Source organism: Nothoprocta perdicaria, unplaced genomic scaffold (genome assembly GCF_003342845.1).
Source record: "Nothoprocta perdicaria isolate Ctin4 unplaced genomic scaffold, notPer1 scaffold_73, whole genome shotgun sequence".
Lineage (NCBI taxonomy): Eukaryota > Metazoa > Chordata > Aves > Tinamiformes > Tinamidae > Nothoprocta > Nothoprocta perdicaria.
The window spans coordinates 1,072,524-1,092,583 of record NW_020456010.1 but is presented as its reverse complement, the minus strand read 5'-3'; the positions used below and the strand labels follow the sequence as shown (position 1 = coordinate 1,092,583).

The 20,060-nt window shown below is 34.6% G+C and overlaps 1 protein-coding gene across 2 annotated transcripts in view; it reads right to left on the bottom strand.

The window, feature by feature from the left end:
* Positions 1-302: 302 nt before the first annotated feature.
* The window catches only part of FEZ2 (fasciculation and elongation protein zeta 2), a 22,710-nt gene continuing 2,952 nt past the window's right edge, over positions 303-20,060 (bottom strand). The window contains exons 3-9 of one of the 2 annotated variants that reach the window (XM_026051195.1): positions 18,633-18,749; positions 16,847-16,991; positions 14,006-14,274; positions 11,410-11,490; positions 8,213-8,288; positions 6,001-6,066; positions 303-2,345 (exon numbers count right to left, since the gene is read on the bottom strand). In XM_026051195.1, coding sequence (XP_025906980.1) covers positions 2,329-2,345; positions 6,001-6,066; positions 8,213-8,288; positions 11,410-11,490; positions 14,006-14,274; positions 16,847-16,991; positions 18,633-18,749 — 771 coding nt within the window. In that variant the 3' untranslated portion in view covers positions 303-2,328. The remainder of the gene's footprint in view (positions 2,346-6,000; positions 6,067-8,212; positions 8,289-11,409; positions 11,491-14,005; positions 14,275-16,846; positions 16,992-18,632; positions 18,750-20,060) is intronic. The other variant, XM_026051193.1, reaches the window with a different exon arrangement.

Here is a 20,060-nt window from a genome sequence, read left to right as displayed (position 1 = left end):
ACTCTTCATTTCAAAAATGTGTATTTTCAGCAAGGGATAAACCTTGCATTTTTACCAAATCTCTTCTAGCATACCTGTCAGCAACTGTTCTTGGGTGGACGGCTGCAGTTATCACACACTGAAAATACAGAAAAATGATGAGAGTCTACCTCCCTAGGAAAATACAAGATTCAATAATGGATCTGTAAAAAGGATGAAGAATGGAGAAWCTGAAGCACATAAAACTCAGAAAAGCAGATTTATATGGTTATTTTTATTCATATTTTTTGAGAGATACTTTTATACAGGGGTTTGTGTGTGTGTGTATACATATATACATACATTTGCCACCGTTGGCAACTGTTGTTTAATGTCAGGGTTCTATATACAAGTTAAACAGGTACTTTCCAAAATACTGTTTAGTAGGGGAGGAGGGACATACACTCAAACAGATGTTTAACTAGCTAAAGGTCCTTTGATTTATCTTTTTGTTTTGTTTTCTTTGAAATTTTACTATTTTTAGTATTTTGTGACTTCATCCAAATCATCCCATTTGCTACAATACCACAAGTTTTCTGGAAGTGCTTCTGTAATTCTCCCCTTAATTTGCTTCTTTCCTGTTCTATCCTGAATCACTTCAGGCCTCAACAACAGGATTAGCGACCTCTGAATATCTTTGAAGACAAAATGAGTTTCACAACATGCATTCTTCCAAAAGCAAAATAAAATGGGGTTACCTCCTAGTCAATTTTCAGGTGCCAACAGTCAAAAGAAARTGTTTCTATACAAAAAGCATGCCATGGTAACACCTCAGCTGAAGAAATAAATGACAGTTTTCTTTTTACATAAGCCACTAATAAAGCAGAATACAGCAAACAAACTTCCTCAGATATGGCATACCTATTCAGGAAACCTGTTATTCCTTGTTAGCCTGGCAAGGCTGTTGGTCTGTTGGTGATGAGGTGGTATAAGGTGGAAGAATTTTAAATTCCGTAAGTTTTACCAGTCAAAATGACTATTTGCTATAACATTAAAAAAAAAAAAGATGACAGTATTCAGAAACAATTTGCTTCCCAATTAAAACCAAAAGAAACAAATGCTTGAAGAAAAGACATATGTCTATCTGCTTAGAAACTTATCTTCCACTATTTTTATATATACAGTATGCACAGTTGGGTATAGGATACATAGGAATCTGACGTAGAAGATAGCTTCTTTATTTTTATTAGTATTYCGTATATGGCAATCTATTCTTTAAGACTGGCAAAGTGACTTGTGAAAAGTATTTAATGTTGAGGTCATGGGGTAGATTTGTAGTATTTTTGCAGGATTTGTAAAAAAACATTCTCATCTGTTTGAATGCAGACACATCATCACAGAAGAGACAGTGCATACAATTTACAAGAGAGATTTGTCGTAAAAGTTAGAGATACACAATGACTAAAGTCCCTATACAATTCTCCTTTGGAACCTTGGTGCATGTCTTTTAAACTGTACATAAAATTTTAAAAAGATATAGCCTTTAAAATTTTTATACATTGAAGCTTTTTCATTAAGATCAAACACTTATTAAGAACAGTAGAAGTATAGCAGCAAGATGGGAGAATGTCATCCACATGAACATTCGTAATTAAAACACAACCAATAAATACAGAAATTTTACCTTGTTTTTTTTACCTTGTTACCTTGTTTTTGTTAACAAGGATAGAAAACATACCAATTAGTTAAGAAAAACTGTGAAAGAATCCGGATTTGTTCAGTTTATGAACAACACTGTTGTATAGTTCAATTAAGTTATTACTTTTAAATACTTTCAATATTCAATACTTTTAAAGTGCTGAATATTGATTTTCACCAACACTGTCCCAAAGTGCTTCCCAAAGAACTCATCTGCATCTTTAAGTACAGGCCAYACTATGATCCTGTTTGCATTTTTGCTATAGGAACTAATGATGGTTTTAAATGTAGATTCCTTAAAACTAGGTTTATTTTATTTACACTATTCAAAGTTTACTTTTCCTTCCAACATCAAAATGTGCAGGAGGATAGTACATGCTATACAATGTAAAAATAGACTTTAAAAAGCCAGAACAATGTGAGTAAAACTGTACAGTATTTGTTCTTTGCTCCAGTTCATTGCACTATCTAGTTTAAGTGAACAAGTTGTCATGCTCAGAAGACTTACTGTAGGATCAGAATATCCACACACACACGCACACATACAGGAGGTAAATGCTGACTGGCTTAGGCATAGTGCTAAATGAAAACAAGATACTATGAGTTATATCCACAGAAAAGCTTCTCATCAAAGGAAGGAACATGGCTAATTCTGAAGAAAGGCAGCCCTCTTCATGTAGGACACAGCACTGCAAAAGAATAATAAATATATGCGGTTAGTCCATATAAAAATATTGTATGAACTGAAATATTTAATGGCAAGCTCTACCCCATCWATTACACATTAAATCTAGACTTCAGCTGTAACTCTCAGATAGTATCCTCTTCTCAAAAGAGAATTAGGTGACAAAAGCCACTATCTTTAACTATTATTACCCAGAAATGAGTTAACTAAAGGTCATGTCTTAAACTGTGCTTTTTGAAGTGCTCTATTAGAAAACAGCACATTCAATAAAAAGTGAGAGCATGCAGCTAAATTTTAAAGTATGCACTGGCAATTTGGGACTCTAATCCTACATTGTAAATTTGCTGTGTATTTGAATCACAGAGTGGTAAGACAAGACATGTCCTTCATGTGTTTCTCATTCCTTTCACATGTAAGGGACACAAACCTCGGAACAATCCAGCTCTCAAACCAATGCTAGCACAACACAAAAGCAAATAAAGAAGTCAGATGTAACAATTAAAAAGAAAAATTTCAAAGACAAGAAAATAAATGTTCTTATCTGAAATAGTGGTATAATTTAAAAATGGAACACAAGTTAAATTCTTGCTTTGTTAATGTAAAATAAATAAATTTTATTTTTAAAAGGCTYCTCCTGAAGCTTGCAACTCTCTGTTAAGCTGGGTTGAAACAGGCAAACACCTATGGGCTGAGAGGATACACAACATGACTGCATAGAGGCATTTTCATCAGAAAAAAGCCTAGAGATGCATATTTCTGAAATTACAGAAAGATGCTGCTGCTTTGTGCATTGTGATTTATTTGGCAAGTACAATAATGCATCAAAAGACAGAGAAAAAAAGCCTCTAAAAAATACTGCATACAGTATTTCCAGTATTGACTGGATACAGTCAATACACAATGCTTTCGTGGAAAGACCTGGTACCTGGTGTTGTCTGATATCCAAAAAGAATGCAACCAGAAGAGATGACAAAAATATCTGTGCTCCCTCTTTTACAGCTTAATTTGTGCACAAGAAAGGTCACAATTTAATATTTTCAAAGCACATTATATTTGTTTTGATCAAAAAAGATTAGTAGAAAGACAAGCATAAACATCTTTCATTAGTCAAGCAGTTCACTTAGCTACCAGCTGCAATCTGATAATATGCTTTACAAAAATCAAGAGTTTCATAACACTAGTTTGATATTTCTTTCCCTAACAAATGCATTCCCCCAACTTCTCCCAAACCAAAGATCTTCTGCTTCACGATCCCTAAGGATAAGACACAGAAATGATATTAACACATTAAAGGAGTTATACTCAGAAAATTAAAGCACAGATGCAAATGCTTATCAAGTTCATGTTAGCATATATCTCTATTCTAAATCTATAAATTATACTATGAATCATATGTTGGTGGGGGAAGAACTGCAAAGCAAATCACCAAATCCCTTTCATTATTACTTCAGGATGAAAATGTTCAGTGAAAAGTAAAAAGAAGAGAACTCCAAAAGACAAAAAACTTGCTCAAAAATTATTTAGGCTGYCTCAAATGCAACACAAACTGCACCACGCTATCTGGAATGTGTACCTGGACCAGCTTCAGGAATTCATATTTGAAAAGCTCTTCTCTACAGAAAAGATCCTGGGGTGAGCTATCTTATCACTAGGAAAAGAGACTTACATATGAGAATAAACTGAAGTGATGATGTTTTTAATATTCTGGGGGACACAAGAGGGCAGTAGGAATTGGGAAAAGAGGATGCTTAAAAAGGCAAATACCATAAACTATTTCCAAGCTGGTCATCTTATTTGGAATTGCATATGGAACTTTTTCTGTCTCCTAACAYGAACAGTGTAATGCCTCTGTGGAGACAGCACCAAGTTGCACTGGCCTTTTTTACTTTATTATGCTACAGTTTTACAGAAAATTGTTCCTTGCTCTAGGGAATTTTACTTTCAATGCTTCAGATGCTTTAGCTGACAGTTTTACACACGTACCCTTTTACACATTATAGAGGGCAGGGCAGGGAGGGAAGAACAGCCCATAGTGACAGGGCAGGTCACTGGAATTCACCGATTCCAGCCCCCTGCTCTAGTGCTTGAGCAAACTGCCTTGCCTACACAGAGCCACTCAATCATCATCAAATAAAGATTTCAGTATTAGGCAATAAAAACTRTGCAGCCTTCCTACACAATTCAAATTTAGTCTCTCTCAAATTTCAGAATTATTTCAGCTTTCAGATCTGTTCAAGATGGTAACATTTCTATAAAACACTTCAGGAAATTCAGGAGATATAAATTCAAAAGCTTTTACTTCTATCACAGCGGCAGTGGATTTGGCAAGGTCTCCTGCTAAACAAACACTGGCTGCTCCATCGTATGGTTACATTTACCTTTCTGTGTTCACAGCACTTTATTTGACCCATTATAGTATGTGAACAACCCTATGGCCACTGACAGAACAACGTTTTTCCTCTCATTTTAATTCAATGCATGATTCTAAATAATCTAAATAGTGTATCAAAAGTAATGGACAATATCTGGGCAAGATAACTGCTAATTCTGTGGACAGCCATAAACCTGGAAGAGATTAGGTTTTTTTTTTTTTAAATATAGTATTCAGAATTTGCTGCTTTAAAAAAACATGGATAAGGACCTTCAGAAGATTCTTTTTTTGCATGTGCAACACTACAAATGTTAAAGCTGGAAAGAAAGCTGTAACTGCTGACAAGATTGCACACTAACAGGATTCCCCAGAAAGCTCCATTTGCCCTATTTTTAAATATATGTTACTGCCTGCTCTTCTGTTTTTCTGTTTTTCTTGGAAAATAAATTCAAAAGCCTAAATCCTCACAAACATTTTCACAYACATGTCAAGTCTTCTCAGGGAAGTGAATGGATCCTTTTGAAAGCAAATCACTCATTTCAAATCACTTCAAAATTCAGGAATTTGGAATTTCAGGTACAAATGCTGAAATTAAAGCTGCTTTTAGGAATTGCTCAGAATCTTCTAATCCCYCTTACCAGTCTTTAAAAATAACTTCCAGGTAATAGACAGGTGGCTGGGAATATTCTATAGTTACTATGAAGCATCAGTGAGACTTGAAGCCAGAGATCTTAGAGGAAAGAGGAGAGAAATAGACTACAGTTTCAGAAAGTAGCTGGAAGATTAGGCCTCCTCCACAGGATGTATGAGTGCTGCAACGTAACACCTCCAGCTGAGCTAGCAGTATTTATGCAAWCTAAACATAGCAACACAAAGCTCTGTGCTGATTAACTTCTATGTTGCGGATGTTGCAACACAGACAGACCCTTCAGTAATGAAACTGGTAGCAGAAGGGAAAAAAACATCCTTTTATAAGGATATATTTTTTTTATATATTTTATAATCCAGACTGCTCTGCTACTGACATCTTTCAGGTACTTGAAAATAATGCCCTATATTTTTAGTATTTTACACTATCAAAAAAATAAATGAAACACTGTATGTATGAACTATATGTTCAGAAACCTCTGAAATGAATGTAAGAAAATTCAAGTGAAGGTTTTGTCTGAAACAAATCAACATAATTCATGAGTGCTGCAGAACTACTCTTTTCAAATACATATTGTAGTTATTAGCAAGGATCCTTTATTTTAAATTGTTATGGATACAAGCCAAAAATCATACTTACCCTTTAAAATATAGTCTGTTAACAAGCTTGGCACTTTCTCACTATCCTCCTTCATGGCATGAAGGACTAAAGGTGGTAAAGAGAGAAAAAAACAATTCAGATATTTTAAAGCATATCACTCTTGAAAAAGAAAACAATAATAAAAACAGAGTCAGGCCATTTGACCTGACCTCATAGGGATATTACTACTAAATCAGCAAGAAAACTTAATTAATATCAAAAGATACCACAAGACACAACATCTGTACCTTCCCCTTCCATAATTCTCATTGAACTCCATAGTAGGTGGATACATGTGACCCATTTTTCATGGTTAAGCAATTACTGTAAATGTCACCAATCTAAAAATAATACACTTAATATTTCAGTATTTTCTTAACTGCTAGGAGAAATTATATTTTCTATTTCATGTTTTTCCACGCACTAAGAGGGGGGAAAAAAAAAGACCTATTTAGACACAGGAAAAACATACTATTTTTTTCCCATCCTTATTCTAATTTACAGGTGACATAATTCAGAAATTTTAAAATATAATATTTAGGGTCCGATCTTTTTTAAACTTTGATACTGAAATTATAAATCCAATGATGTTTTACACTGTTTTTTTTTCCTCATTATTTCCCCCGAGTATGTTTTATTAGGCTAATTTGTCCTCAGTTTCAAAATTCATGTAATTCTATGAGGCTGGGCAAGGCTTTAACTATTTTTACTTTACTATTTTCACCATAATTCAGATTTGACTACAGAAAGTAAGCTTTCCAAAACACTGACTTATATTTCCTCAAATATTTTGGCAAAACCTGAAGCTCCACGTAGGACAACCAAAGATTTACCCAAGCAAATGTAGAAAACAAGCAACGAAGATTTCTACAAGCAAACGGAGAAAACATTTTTAGCATTTTTGACTGTATTTTACCAGAAAAGTCCATTAACAAGGAGCTTCTAATTTTATATGCTATACCTGCTTTATGTTCTAGAGTTGTTGATTCTTTATGAAATATTATGAACATAAATTAAGTAATCAGAAGCACAGAATCATAGCACATTCATAATGTGCACACGGCACATTCATAAACTCCAGATCCCTCATGCAAGGATCTGAACTTCAAATATAACAACAAGAGTTTATTTCCATTTTTATGTTGAAATAAGATACYAGTGTTCACAGCCATGGAATAAGACATAGCTTTAAATAAAAATGCTTTAATGCCTGCCTAACAACAGCACAAAATATGAGTTAGGAAGTCTGCAATTGGATGAAGTTTCAGGATGTTTTTGATTTCTTTTTTTAATTGAGTTTCAGTTTTAACTACAAGGATTAAGTTTCAGCCAATCCACAGAAGGCAAAAAAGCTAATGTTCTTTACAGTGCATACTTGGATCTATCATTTTGTTAATAAACAATGAAACAATACAACCCATTTTCAGAATGTTTTGTGGTTTTTTTCTGCTTAATATGGAATGTTGACAATAGCTTCAGGTGAAATTCGAATATAACGAGAGGATAAAATTTCTATGGAGGAATAAATGTGAAAAAAAAAAGATACATTGTATGAACTGCCTCTAAGYGAGTCATAGAATCATAAAATCCTTAAGGTTGGAAGGAACCTCTACAGCTCATCTAATCCAACCCCTCTGCCCATGCAGGGTCACCTAGAGCAYGTGGCACAGGCTTGTGTCCAAGCAGGTTTTGAWGATCTCTATGCAGAAAAACATAAGGCATCTAAACTGTCTATTTAAATGTTTCATTTAGTTCAGAATTTATCTAGTATTTAATTTTTCAATCGGACATACCAAAAACTTCCCCCATCCCTCAYGCAGCTGTCGAATGACAGACCTGTGTGGCTGAAAAGTATCTTAAAGAGAACTAAAGATACAAGCCCTGCACTGAAAACTAGTCAAATGGCTTTCCAGCATTCTAGCATCTATTTCTTTCATCTCTTCCTATAAATCTAAAATTAGGGGGATGCTAYAATCCCAGAGATATCTGCTGTGTTTAATCACCTCAATAACTAATCATTTTTAAACACATGGGGGGGGGAAGCCGAGTAATCCTTGGCCAAGATGTATGGTTAAAAATCGCAGAGTTTTAAATAAATGACCTAGGGTAGGCAGGAAAGAATTGTTTGATTCATTTTTTTTTTTTTTTTTTTGAGTAACAATGGTTGGCAATACAAAGAGCTATATATCAGTTGGGAATTTCATATGCTCACTTTTGGTTAATGTTTGAAGGTCTTCAACAGATGGGGGTCCATTTTTCTTCTCATAAGGAATGACGGTTGTTAAATACTGTCAAAAGAAAAACAGAATTACTTTACAGCTATTTCATGCAATTTGTGTTGACTGCATTGTCTTTTGCAAAAATTGTTGTAATTAAAAGCCACAAATTAAAGCTTTCCAAAATATCGTATCTTACAAGATATTAAGATTCAGTCTCTCCTATCCCAAAACTAACCTGACAGAAGCCAACTTCTGTTTCTTGGCAAATCACATAAAGATTATTTTAAAACTTATAAAGTTAAACACTAAGTTTTCTGAAGCTTTCAGCAACAAGAAGTTTCTCTGTTGAGTTTCATCGTCACCAACCAGCAGTTCTTCAGAAACACTGTAAGTACTTAAAAAATACTGTGAAACACAAGTTGAAAGAACAACCTCCCCATCACTTCCCACTCAAACAAGAGCTTTCAAATGCAAATGAAAAATTTTTACATATTCTCTGCCTCTCAGCCATACCACCTTCCCCCCCCCCCAAAAAAAAAAAAAATTAAAAATATGTAAGTAACAGTAGCCATTTCAAAGTCTGAATCCAATTCCCTCTTTCCAGGAACAATATTAAAATCCCGTCCCTTCCACAAAAATAGTTCTGATTTATGTTGCTTTGAAATTGTTGCCAAAACCAAAAACATTTTGCTTTTTAAGAGATAGTAGGCACAGATACAGGCTGTACGGGTGCATAGCATAAGCTGCTCCGGTTCGTATATTTGAGATACGTATTTGAAAACAATCTCCAAACTTGGCATTCACTGTGTTTGAACAGTCTCAAAAAAGCCATGGGATTTCCTTAGCGATTGCTCAGCTCTTAAGTATGTGAAACATTCCCAGGATTTTGATAGATCAAAGAGCATTCGCTTGCACCAGCTCTGAAGCTCTTCTGTTCCTCTGCACAACGAAAAATCAGACAACTCCACAATTGGATGAAACTGAAAATAGAAACTTCCCAACTCCACATACTTCTAACCAAACAGAACAAGGCAAGTCTAACTAAGCCAAGATAGCCCATCACTTGCATTTTTATTTAAATTCTCATTTATAGTATTCAAGTGTGCTGACAAACTGTTTTGGGTCAACTCCATTCACATTCGAAAATTTTTGTTCCTCTCAGTTTTGCCTAAGTAAATCAAAGTAACAATTTAAAGTCTTGCAGAATGTTCATATCTGGAGTGCAACCGAAGTTCTTTCAAAATTTTGAAACAACTTCATTGAAGATTTTTATTAAATGTGCTCAGGCTACATTTTATTTTGCAGTGTATATGAATGCACATTCTTAAGGAAGCTTTCCAAAAAACTTTCAATTGCTTTCTGCACTAAGAGAATTACACCTAAATTTTAAAAGTATGACCCTGGTTTAGTGAAGTGACCAAAAACAAACAAAACCTTTATCAGGTGACTAGACAAATCCCATTCAAGCCAGGTTTTCCAGGACTAAGTCAGTAAAGTGCTGATAATATTCTTTCCGACATTTCTCCCCTGCTTCTCATCTTAAGATCCTATTAAATGCAAGATAGCCTTTAAGAAATAGAAAGGCAAAAGTGTCTTAAGCCAGCTAACAAAAAAATAGTACAAGGTAAATTATGTAGACAGTAAGACCACAGTGAACAAGAAYGTTAGCCCAACAGCTGTTTGCCTTCATATCAAGGCAGCTGCATCTATTTCTCATTAGGAGGGAATGAAAGCTTGAATATYTTTCCAAGCATAAGGAACAGAGGTGCTATTGTGCATCTTACCTAGTTACTCAGAGTTACAATTCAAGCATCTTAAAGCACCTTGCATCATTAAAGCAGCAGTTCCCTCCTACCCTAAATGGTCACACTGCCAAGATAAAAAAGCATTCATGCATTTCTATTCTGCATGTGACTAATATGGTCACATGTGRCATGTGCTTTCTTTGGCTAATATGTGATTATTATGGCACCTTGACATTGTACAGTGTGTTTTGTGTTGCATATCTTTTCAGAACTCTTTTTTTTTTTCCTCCAAGAGCTATACCCTAAAGCCCTATAAATGGATCCAGCACTATCGATAAATACACTACATAGAAAATCCAGAAAGCACAGTCTGCCTCAGGAACTGCTAGACTGATAAAAAAGAACAATGATATTCTGAGACAAACTGCTTAGTCTTTACTGGAAAGTAGGACAGCATGACTTTAAAAAAAAAAAAAAAAATCAACTTCAATAAAATTTAACAAGAGATGTTTTTTTTTTCCATCAGTGAAGCACACAAAATAGCCTCTTCACAACAGGAGCAATTTTCGAATAATTAATCATCAAATATTGTTATTTAAAGAAAAGTGCTAAAAACTTAACAATAGTATAAATAGCACTTTATCAGAATAAAGAATGCAATTAATAAGATATTATTATTATTATGAAAGAAACAAGAATTACTTTGAAATAAAAAATAAGAATGATGCTACTTAGGTATATGCAACATCTGCAGAAATACCACTAACGTTGGGCTTCTGTGCTGTATTTTTCAACATTTACATAGTCAATAAAAAGATACAAACTCACCTTTAGCTAATGTACTACTTATCAGTAATCTCCTTTGCATACAACTGGCTGCTTTTAACATAATGCAGTTTTCAAAGGCAAAAAGATACATGGTCCCTGCATATCTGCAGATGCTACTCTGTTATTAGAAATATCACTTCTGAATATTAGAGGAGAAAAAAAAAGCATAACAAGTAAAACCCTCAAGCAAACAAGCTCTGTTTTCCAAAGTAAGTATTATCCTATCCTCAGTGCTGAAGGCTGAAACTTGATACATAATCTGATATATATCCTTCTTTTGGGCGTTAGACATTTACATACATGCAATGTACATGCATCGTGCCAAAGCTGACTTTTATTCTTGGGTAGGAAATAAAAGCTACTCTGCCAGTGTATCAGTGCATCAGGTCCTGATTGTCTCAAGCTGTTGAGGAATGAAAGAGACTGTAAGCTTGACTTCAATAGGGAAAGATTATGTATGTCAATGCATTTCTTCTGTGTGGGTTTTTTTTTTTCCTTCTTCCTCCTATTCCAACATTTACCCTTGATCTATGCATGCTATAGGTGTCAATTTTTAAGATCTCAGCTCCTACCGACAGTGCAGGCAAAGGAGGAAAAGAGAGAGCATAGCCCAGCACCTGTTTCTCTCCACCTGCGTTCCCAAACGTGTGGCGGAGGCCATTCTGTATGACATTTGAGATCCCTTCCATGCTGAAGCGCTAAAGGCAGTGAAAACATGGCAGAGAGAGAAAAAARGGGACAGAGAAAAGTTCAGGAGACTATTATTGAGCATTTATCAAGAGCACAAAAAGATGAATGACAACAGCAAGCCGTAAGAGGTATTTTAGTACATTTCTGTTTGTTTCATTAATAAAACCAGCTGAAATGTTTTTATGCCMATATATTAATAAGCAAAATCTTCATGYAGAAGATCTCAAATTTCAATTTTATTATTCGATATGACTTGTACTTTAGAAATACTTTCAGGTTTTTAGTTTTAAAAATACAAAGTAACATTTTTCAAAGTTTAGTTTTGAAAATGGTTGTCTTTAATGCTTGAATAATATATTTTTAGAGCTAAAACTGACAGTAGTTTTTCAGGTTTTAAGCACCTATCAGACACACTGCTTAGAAGCTGTCATTCTTATGTCTACCACTTGGAAGAATTTTTATATTTTTTTCTTTATGGAGAAAACAATCATAAAACAGATTCAGATATTTCTGAAGTCTTGCATGAGATGTCAGATTCGGTAGCAAACAAGAACTCAAACAGAGGCTGTAAAGCTACTGGTAGGCACTCCTCAGAATACCCATCTGATGCTTTATTTTCAGGAAGGGGGAATAAAGTGCAAGAAGGACAGTATTACTTTGCTTTTTGGAACACAATGAGATCAGTAATTAAAGACACAGACATTCTGAAGCCATCTTAACTCTATTAGGATATTGCACTTAAAGTAACTGATATCGTCAAGCACCAAGTAATTGTAATTGCTCCTCAAAAATGTGCCCTTGTAAAATGATAAAAAAAWTTAAGTATGTAAAAATGATTTTCCCAAAGCCTGTAATTATGAATTATTAAAATAAATCACATTGTTATAATTATAAATTGTAACAAATTATAAAAACTAACTCTATGTTAAACTTCAAATTTGAATCTTAGATATACAAGAGCTGACTTTTCACTATGCTTGGTATAGGTTTTCAAACACTTATAGAGATATAGAAAGAGAAATAGAAAACAGGAAGATAAAACTGTCTTATCATATCCTTCTTAAGATTCATCTTAATAGGTCTTCACATCAAAAAGCTTATGACTCTGAGGGGACCTGCCTTCACACAGATCTCGCAACACTTTAGAATGCGACAGCTAACAGCAGGTATGTGGTAAAACATCTTAATTCCTAAAATTAACTTCTTAAGTTTTACACTGAATTTTTCTGGTTTGTACATACAGTCACCTAGGGCATTAACTGCGTTAAGCTACAGGAACCACATTGTTTGAGTTCTTAGGCAGCAGAATGATGAATGCGAGCATAATTCCTTGTGTGGATACAAGTTTATCAAGATGAACTGTTTAATTTCAGTAAACAATATCTAGATCCTAATGGTTAGTAATGACTAAAGGAAAATAAATTCCTAAAGGTAAATAAATGYCTATAACTTAACAGTTAATAAATCAGAACCATGTTATTCTTCCTTTTTCACAAGTCTCAAAATGAATCAATTGGTCCAAAATCACTCTGGAAATTAGCTCTACTTTTCCCAGACTTGTCTTCCTGAGAAGACAGACAAGATCAAAATTACATTTGGGTTACATCACAGTTATTTAATTCTTCTGAATTTAGACAAAGATTCCAAAGAATTAAAGTTTCTATAAAAAAATTTATCCCTTGCTTTCTTCTTATTCTTGGACTTAGCCAAGACCATCAACAAACTGATCACATTTTCTGCATCCTATCATGCATAGAAATTCTATCATTTTCAGCAGTTATAAGGATGTACTTTTGTTGGGAGTCTTGACCTCAAAAATCTAATATCTCTCTGAAAATTATACTGGATAGACAAGAAAAACAAAATTGCATCAAGAAGATATGAGCTTATTTCTTTCATTTTCTACCTGCTATCATTCAAATTTGGTCTAACAGACTTTATTCCTTTGAGAACACAGCAACAAAAGGAAAAAYAGAAGAAAGCAAATGATCTCCCTATACTTCTGTATTATACTTCAACCTCGCTCCTCTCTTTCAGTGAGAGTCCTATGTTTTTCACAGGTTTCAAGAGATTCAGCAAAAGAGTTTTTCTGTTTCTTTACAAAAAATTAATATGATTAATCAATATTGATATGCACCATGAATTTCCTGGAAGTCTAACACTAGTACATACAGTACAATTCCCACAGTAAAACCAAGTACACAAATGTATTTGCATTGTTTTCTAATGGAGCATATACAGCAGTGCAACCAAAGACCTTTCCTACAAGAATGGGATGCTGATTCCAGGCTAATCTCAAAAAAATAGAATTTCTTTTTGGAATATGAGTAAAATATTACATGAACTTGTGAAAAACAAAATCTCAATAGAAAGAGCACGAGCCTCAACTGTGTATGAAGGCATGGGTGAAGATTTAACAATATGTTGGCATAATCCAGGGGTATTATTTTCCCCTAGAGAAAGACAAAAACTATTTTGAATGTATATATACACATATACATATAGTTACAATGCTCTTCTTACCGTGCCAGGCATATGACCCCTTTCCTGCTTGCCATTTTGAGGACTACCATTTTTCAGCTTCTTTTTCTTCTTTGCTGTTTCTTTGTGCTCTCTCTGTTTATTCTGTACCTCAATGAGGACAGAGATAAAGCTGTTTTTCACTTCCTTCTCAAACTCCAACTCATCTCGTAATGCCAACTGCTGTACCAGTTCCTCAGAATAATCCTTAATGGCAGTCTCAATTTCTTCAAGCAGTTCATTTAACTCAGCAACAGACAATCTCTTTACTCCTAGAAATGGTTTGTATAAAAGCAATCTGTCAGGATTTTAAGCATGAGAAGACATGCAGGAATTTCAAGAAATTTCAATAGAGTGTTATATAGCTTGTCTAGAGGTATCAAAGAACACACTTTTTATTGCCATTTGAGAAATTGTAGCTCCCAAAGACTTGGTTACACGTATAATCTATTTAAGGGCATCACACAGATGGTAGTTGGTTATGATCAATTAGTCCAGTAAATTTTTTTACAAAATTGTTACAAGGAAAAGCCCACGGACAAACRCTGGAAAACACAGATGGGCTTACAAACTATTATAAAGCATAGATCTCAGAAGAATCAAAACATAGCACATAAAACACAATTTAATTCCTTAAATTACAACAGGGAAGATCTACGCAGAAAGCTCCTTTTCACTGATTTACTAAAGGAGAAGAGGTGAACCTTGTTAAGATAATTCTCTCACCTTTGTTACCTTCAGAGTTGTTTAAACCTTAAACTCTGTTACAGCAATGTATCAGCAGAGGATGCTTATGGTTCTAAGTTTCAAATAATTTGAACTATCTGCTGCCTGTACTCTTGCTTAAACTATTCTAAGTATGCAGCATGTGGGTTGTGACTTCTTGTAACACTGCATCTTGACTGTGTCATAGCCCGTGGTTGGTCTCACCACAACAGTAACTTTTTGCAAATTCAACTCTGATTACCAGCACCAAAGAGCAGTGTCAACCCAAATATAAAATGTGAAACGGGTGGAACATAATAAGACTATCTGATGCTCTGGGAATGCAAGTAGCAGAAAAATGCCCTACAGTCTGTAAAGCTCAGCATACTCTGCAGTAAAAATTAATGTGAGTAAATGTGTTTCTTCTTGCTTTTAGCATGCATAAGTTGCGCCTCTCCTGTTTGACAGCTTGAAAGAACTAGAAAGAGCATGAGGGAGTCCCAACACTTATGAACCAACTGAACAGCCTAGAAAGCAGTTGTTCCAAAAAGATAGAGGCAATTGTTTATGATAGACATGTTGGTACAATCACTGCCTATAAAAGGGCAATGCATAAATTATCTGCTGCAGCGAATGAGGACAAAGTGATTCAAATGCACCTGACTACTATATGGAATCAAATGTATAAGACTATATGGATTATACCTTAGGTSTATAGGTTAAAGTACTGTGAAACTAGAGTTATGGTTTTACTTTTTGGAATATTTTCATAGAAGTCTTTCCCCATCCAAGAAGAGAATAAACACAAGCTTTGATTTCCTGCTCTCAGTCCTAAAGGTCCCCCGCCTTGCCCTAAAAATCCAGAGTGAGCTTGTACATAGCAAGAGCTCTCCATAAAAAAAAAAGATGTGAACGCAGATGATAAGGAACTGGTGAAGTTACACTATCTGCCAGTGCAACTCAAAGGATTGGTTGGTCAAAATTGGCATTTCAGCTACAACGATGCAAAGATGTACTCCTAAGGCAAAGCAAAATAAATATGATACCGCATATAAAGCGAGCGGGATTAGCTCAAAATGAAAGGTCATATGGAACAGTCAGAAAAGTAGGCAATCCTCTGGAACAAGCTGTGCTTTCTTTTCACATTCCTGAAATGCATATTTTGAGTCACCTAAGAGAACAAATATGGAATCTACTCTGTAAATCTGAAACATAGCAGAGACTGCAGATCACGTCACAGAAGGTCAGACAGTCTTCTGCATCATTTGCAGATCTTATTACTGGGCTAGACTACAACAAAGAAAACACCAAACTTCCTAAACCAAACCATAGGTACTTTGCATCAGAGGTTGATAGCAGATGCTTTGTATCAGGTTAGTTAGTTACAAGTTTCTTAACTTGTAACATAAATATAATCCAGTCTATTACATAATTAAAAAATAAACATAAATTCTGTTTTTCTTTTGCATAAGAAATCAAGTGTTCCTCCTTAGACCAGGAAACAAAGTGTATTGTTTTCTTTTTTTTTTTTTTTTCTTTAAATACTAAAAAAACCTGTTTAAGTTTCTTGAGGAGTAAAAGGGAAAGACAGAAATAGACAAGGTGTTTACATAGAAAAAGCAAGTTTTGTTATTTCTGTGCTACAATGTATCAAGACAAGTTGCAGTGATCGAAAATCCCTACCAAACAACGCTTTGTTCATCTACTAAGCAGCTTTCCCTAAGCACAAATAACATACTGCCCTCAAGAAGTGTCTCACAGCTAGTGCAGCACATAATAAAGTTTAATAAATGACATCATATCATCTATGAATGGACTATGAGATTAGTGGACATTATCTATGAATCGACCCTTAGCAAAATTGATCTTAAATTCTATATTGCTTTATTTTCTGAGGCGTATCAGTTAAAGGCAAGCTTCTTTTTTTTTTTCTCTTTATGCTTTACCAATGGCTTATCTTTTGGGTACTTTGAAAATATTTTTGAATAAGTATTTAAAAGGTAAGACTTATTACAAATTACATGGAAAGACTTATTACAAATTACATGGAAAGACTTATTACAAATTACATGGAAAATGTACCTATTAAAATATTTTCAATAAGCTTAAAACCAAAATATTAAAAGAAATATCACTTACTTTCTTCATAACTGTTGTTTGTACTAGATCTCTTGAGTGTCTGAATTTCCTGGGAAAGCATGGAAAGTCGATCTGACTGGGTGGGTGTTTCATCATCTTCTGGATCAGGCGATTCCTGCATCATCTCCTCTATTTCTTCAATCACCAAAAAAAAAAAAAAAAAAAAAAAAAAAAGGAAAGCGTAAAGCGTAGAACTAATGATGGGATTGGACTCAGAAGGCGCATTATAGAAACTTGTTGTCTTTTCTTCCCTTTCTTTCTTCTCTCATTGTCTGCAAATGAACCTGTTTCGTTAAGATAAACTGGTCTGAAAGCAAATAGTGTCTTGAAACTAAAGTTACTTCCATATAAAGATACATATAGTTCTGCTGAGGGCAACTTATCTGAATAATGAGAAAAACAAAATAAGAGTCAATTAAAGAATATTTTCTAATTTCACTACACTTCACTAAGAGGAACTACTTTGTCCTTCTATAGAACAGATACTTTACTACATATAGAGCAAAGATTATATTAAAGAAAGTCACATGAAGACATTTAGAGGAAATGGAACKGTGTGTTCTCAGAATTTTCAGGGTTTTTTTGACTATTTTTCTCTGTACTCCCTCCAATTTGGCAMCACCTTCCTGTTAATCAGGCACCTAGACTACAATGCAAGATTCTCACGATGTTATTAACAAAAGCAGTTCTAATAGCTTGTGGAGCAAATGGACTCCCACATTCCTTTTTTTTGGCTTACATATATTATATTTGCTCATTCAGCTCTGTATTAGCTTATCATCATGTTGCAACTATTTTGTCATTAGAATGTCATTATCTACAAAAGCTAACAGGCAAGATTATAATAATGACAAAAAAGGGCCTGAAAAACTTTAATTTTTAGTGAGTTTATTTGTATGAAGTGTTATGAACTGATCTGCAATTTGAAGCCGATATTGATCTCAAGGTGCAAGTCTCAGTTGGCTAAGTAGTATGAGAACAGAAATGCATAGAAGGCTTATTTTTCATTAAATAAATGACCTTTATCCACAGGCTAAGCTATTAATTGAATAGCTGAACAAAAAGCGATCTACCTTTGCAGATTTAAAGGCTGCAGACATTGCTGAGATCCATCTTGCAATCAAAAAGAACCAAGTTCAAGCTATCCTGTCTCTTGCACCCTCAGTAAACATGCTCAGAGTTCACAGATAACTATTAAAACAACAGTAAATACTCTTGCATTTGCTTACAAAAGCGGGGTCTTAAAATACTTTACTCAGCAAAACAACTTTAAAGAGAACTTAAGCAAGTCTATGGCTTTACAGCAGAACCCCTTACATCCAATATAACTTCAAAGCGTAATAGCAGAACCGTTGATCTGCTCTAATGTTTGGCAAACTTTTGAAAGACTTTTCACTAACCACAAAGACTTATGAAGATGCAAGAGTTAAACGTCTATGCTGTMACATCTGAAAATTCCAAACTCTACCATACCACTAACATTCTGAAAATGTTTTTTTTGTTTGCTTTTTTGTTCTTTTGTTTTTGGTTTTTTTTGCAACTCAATATGCAAAAACCAAAAACCTGAAAAAACTCTGAAGATTTCAAAGACACTGACTATCAATCTCATCTGAAGCACTGGAATTCTATTTTCAGAACCAAATCTGAGCGATGTAGTAATACTGCATCCATTATTAATGCCTTTAATTTAAAGAAAATAAAGCAGCTTGGCTCTTTTAAAGATTTGTCAGCAGCAAGAAGAACAACAAAAGGAAATGTTAAAACAACACTTTGCTGAACACTTCACCTGCTCTGCTGTGAATAGCGGCTCCTCGTTGATGCAGGAAACGATGATGGAATGCATATCCAGCTGCTCTCTCAGCTCCTCATCATCTGACAGGTCAAGATTCAAGTTGTCATTTACCTAAGATGCACATATATAAATAAAACAAAAGAGAAACTAATTTTATATTCCGTTTTTAGAAGAAGTTCCTTGCTATAAGGGAAATGAGTCTTACTGTGAATTACATTAAATCTGAAGTACTTCAGCAACTGAAATCAAAATGGTAACTGTAGAAAGTTAACACAGCTTTTAAAGATTAAAAAAAAAACATGTAAACAACACACTGATATCTGCTGGGAAGTCAGTCTATCCAATATGGATATTTAAAGCAGGCTACTGCCTTAAAGGGAAATAAATACGAATGAATCAGGGTGGGATGAATGCCTACAGAAAACATTTAATATTATATAAACCTTGTTTTTTTAGCCTTTATATTATTATATCTTTGTATAATGAAGGACATGCTTTTTTTTAAGGAAAACCATAATGTAGGTATCTGGCCCAATTACATATAAAAAAGAGAACTTTGCTAAACATCTGAAACTAGAAAAGGTGTTGCAACTACAAGACAGAAAAGGCCCACCTTCCCCTACCTACAAAATCCCSATTTCCCTATCTGGCGCCAGCTAGTTTTTGGACTAATTTACAAACTTTAAAACTAGCAGCATAAAGTCTTACTCTACCAATTTTATTTTTTTCCTCTGTTTAATTCTTCAGATCTTTCCAGTTTCCATGGAAACTTGCATAGTTTTCAGCTTCATTTTGCAGATGCTACAGAATTCCTCTAACAACATCTGAGAGACTTTCAGAACATATAATAGTAAGTCACACCAATAAATTGCTTAAAACAGCCCAAGATAAAGCTGATACCAAAGGAATCACCCTTTCATCCACACTCCATGCCCACTGATTGTGCTACCAATATAGGTGTTTGAACCTGCTTAATGCTGGTTCAGGAAATCAACTCAGGGAATGGCCTAGTTAAAATGAACAATAAATATGATAAACAACTGCACAATCCTATACTCTGAATCACAGAATATTCAAGATTGGAAGAGACCTTTAGAGATTATCTAGTCTATCCTTTCCGCTCAAGCATGGGGGACAGGGTGGCATCCAGGCAGGTTTTGAAGACCTCCAGACAAGGAGACTCCACAACCTCCCGGGGCAGCCTGTTCCTGGGCTCTGTCACCCTCACAGGAAAGAAGTTCTTCCTCACCTGGAGATGGAGTGATACACTGTATCACTGTCAAATACCTCCACTCAACTACTACTTTCAGGGTCAAAGCTACATAGAAGTATTCACACATCTATAATGTGAAGCAACAAAGATTAGATAATCAGCTTCATTAACCTTCCTTTTTCTCCACTCAAAAAAAAAAAAAAAAAAAA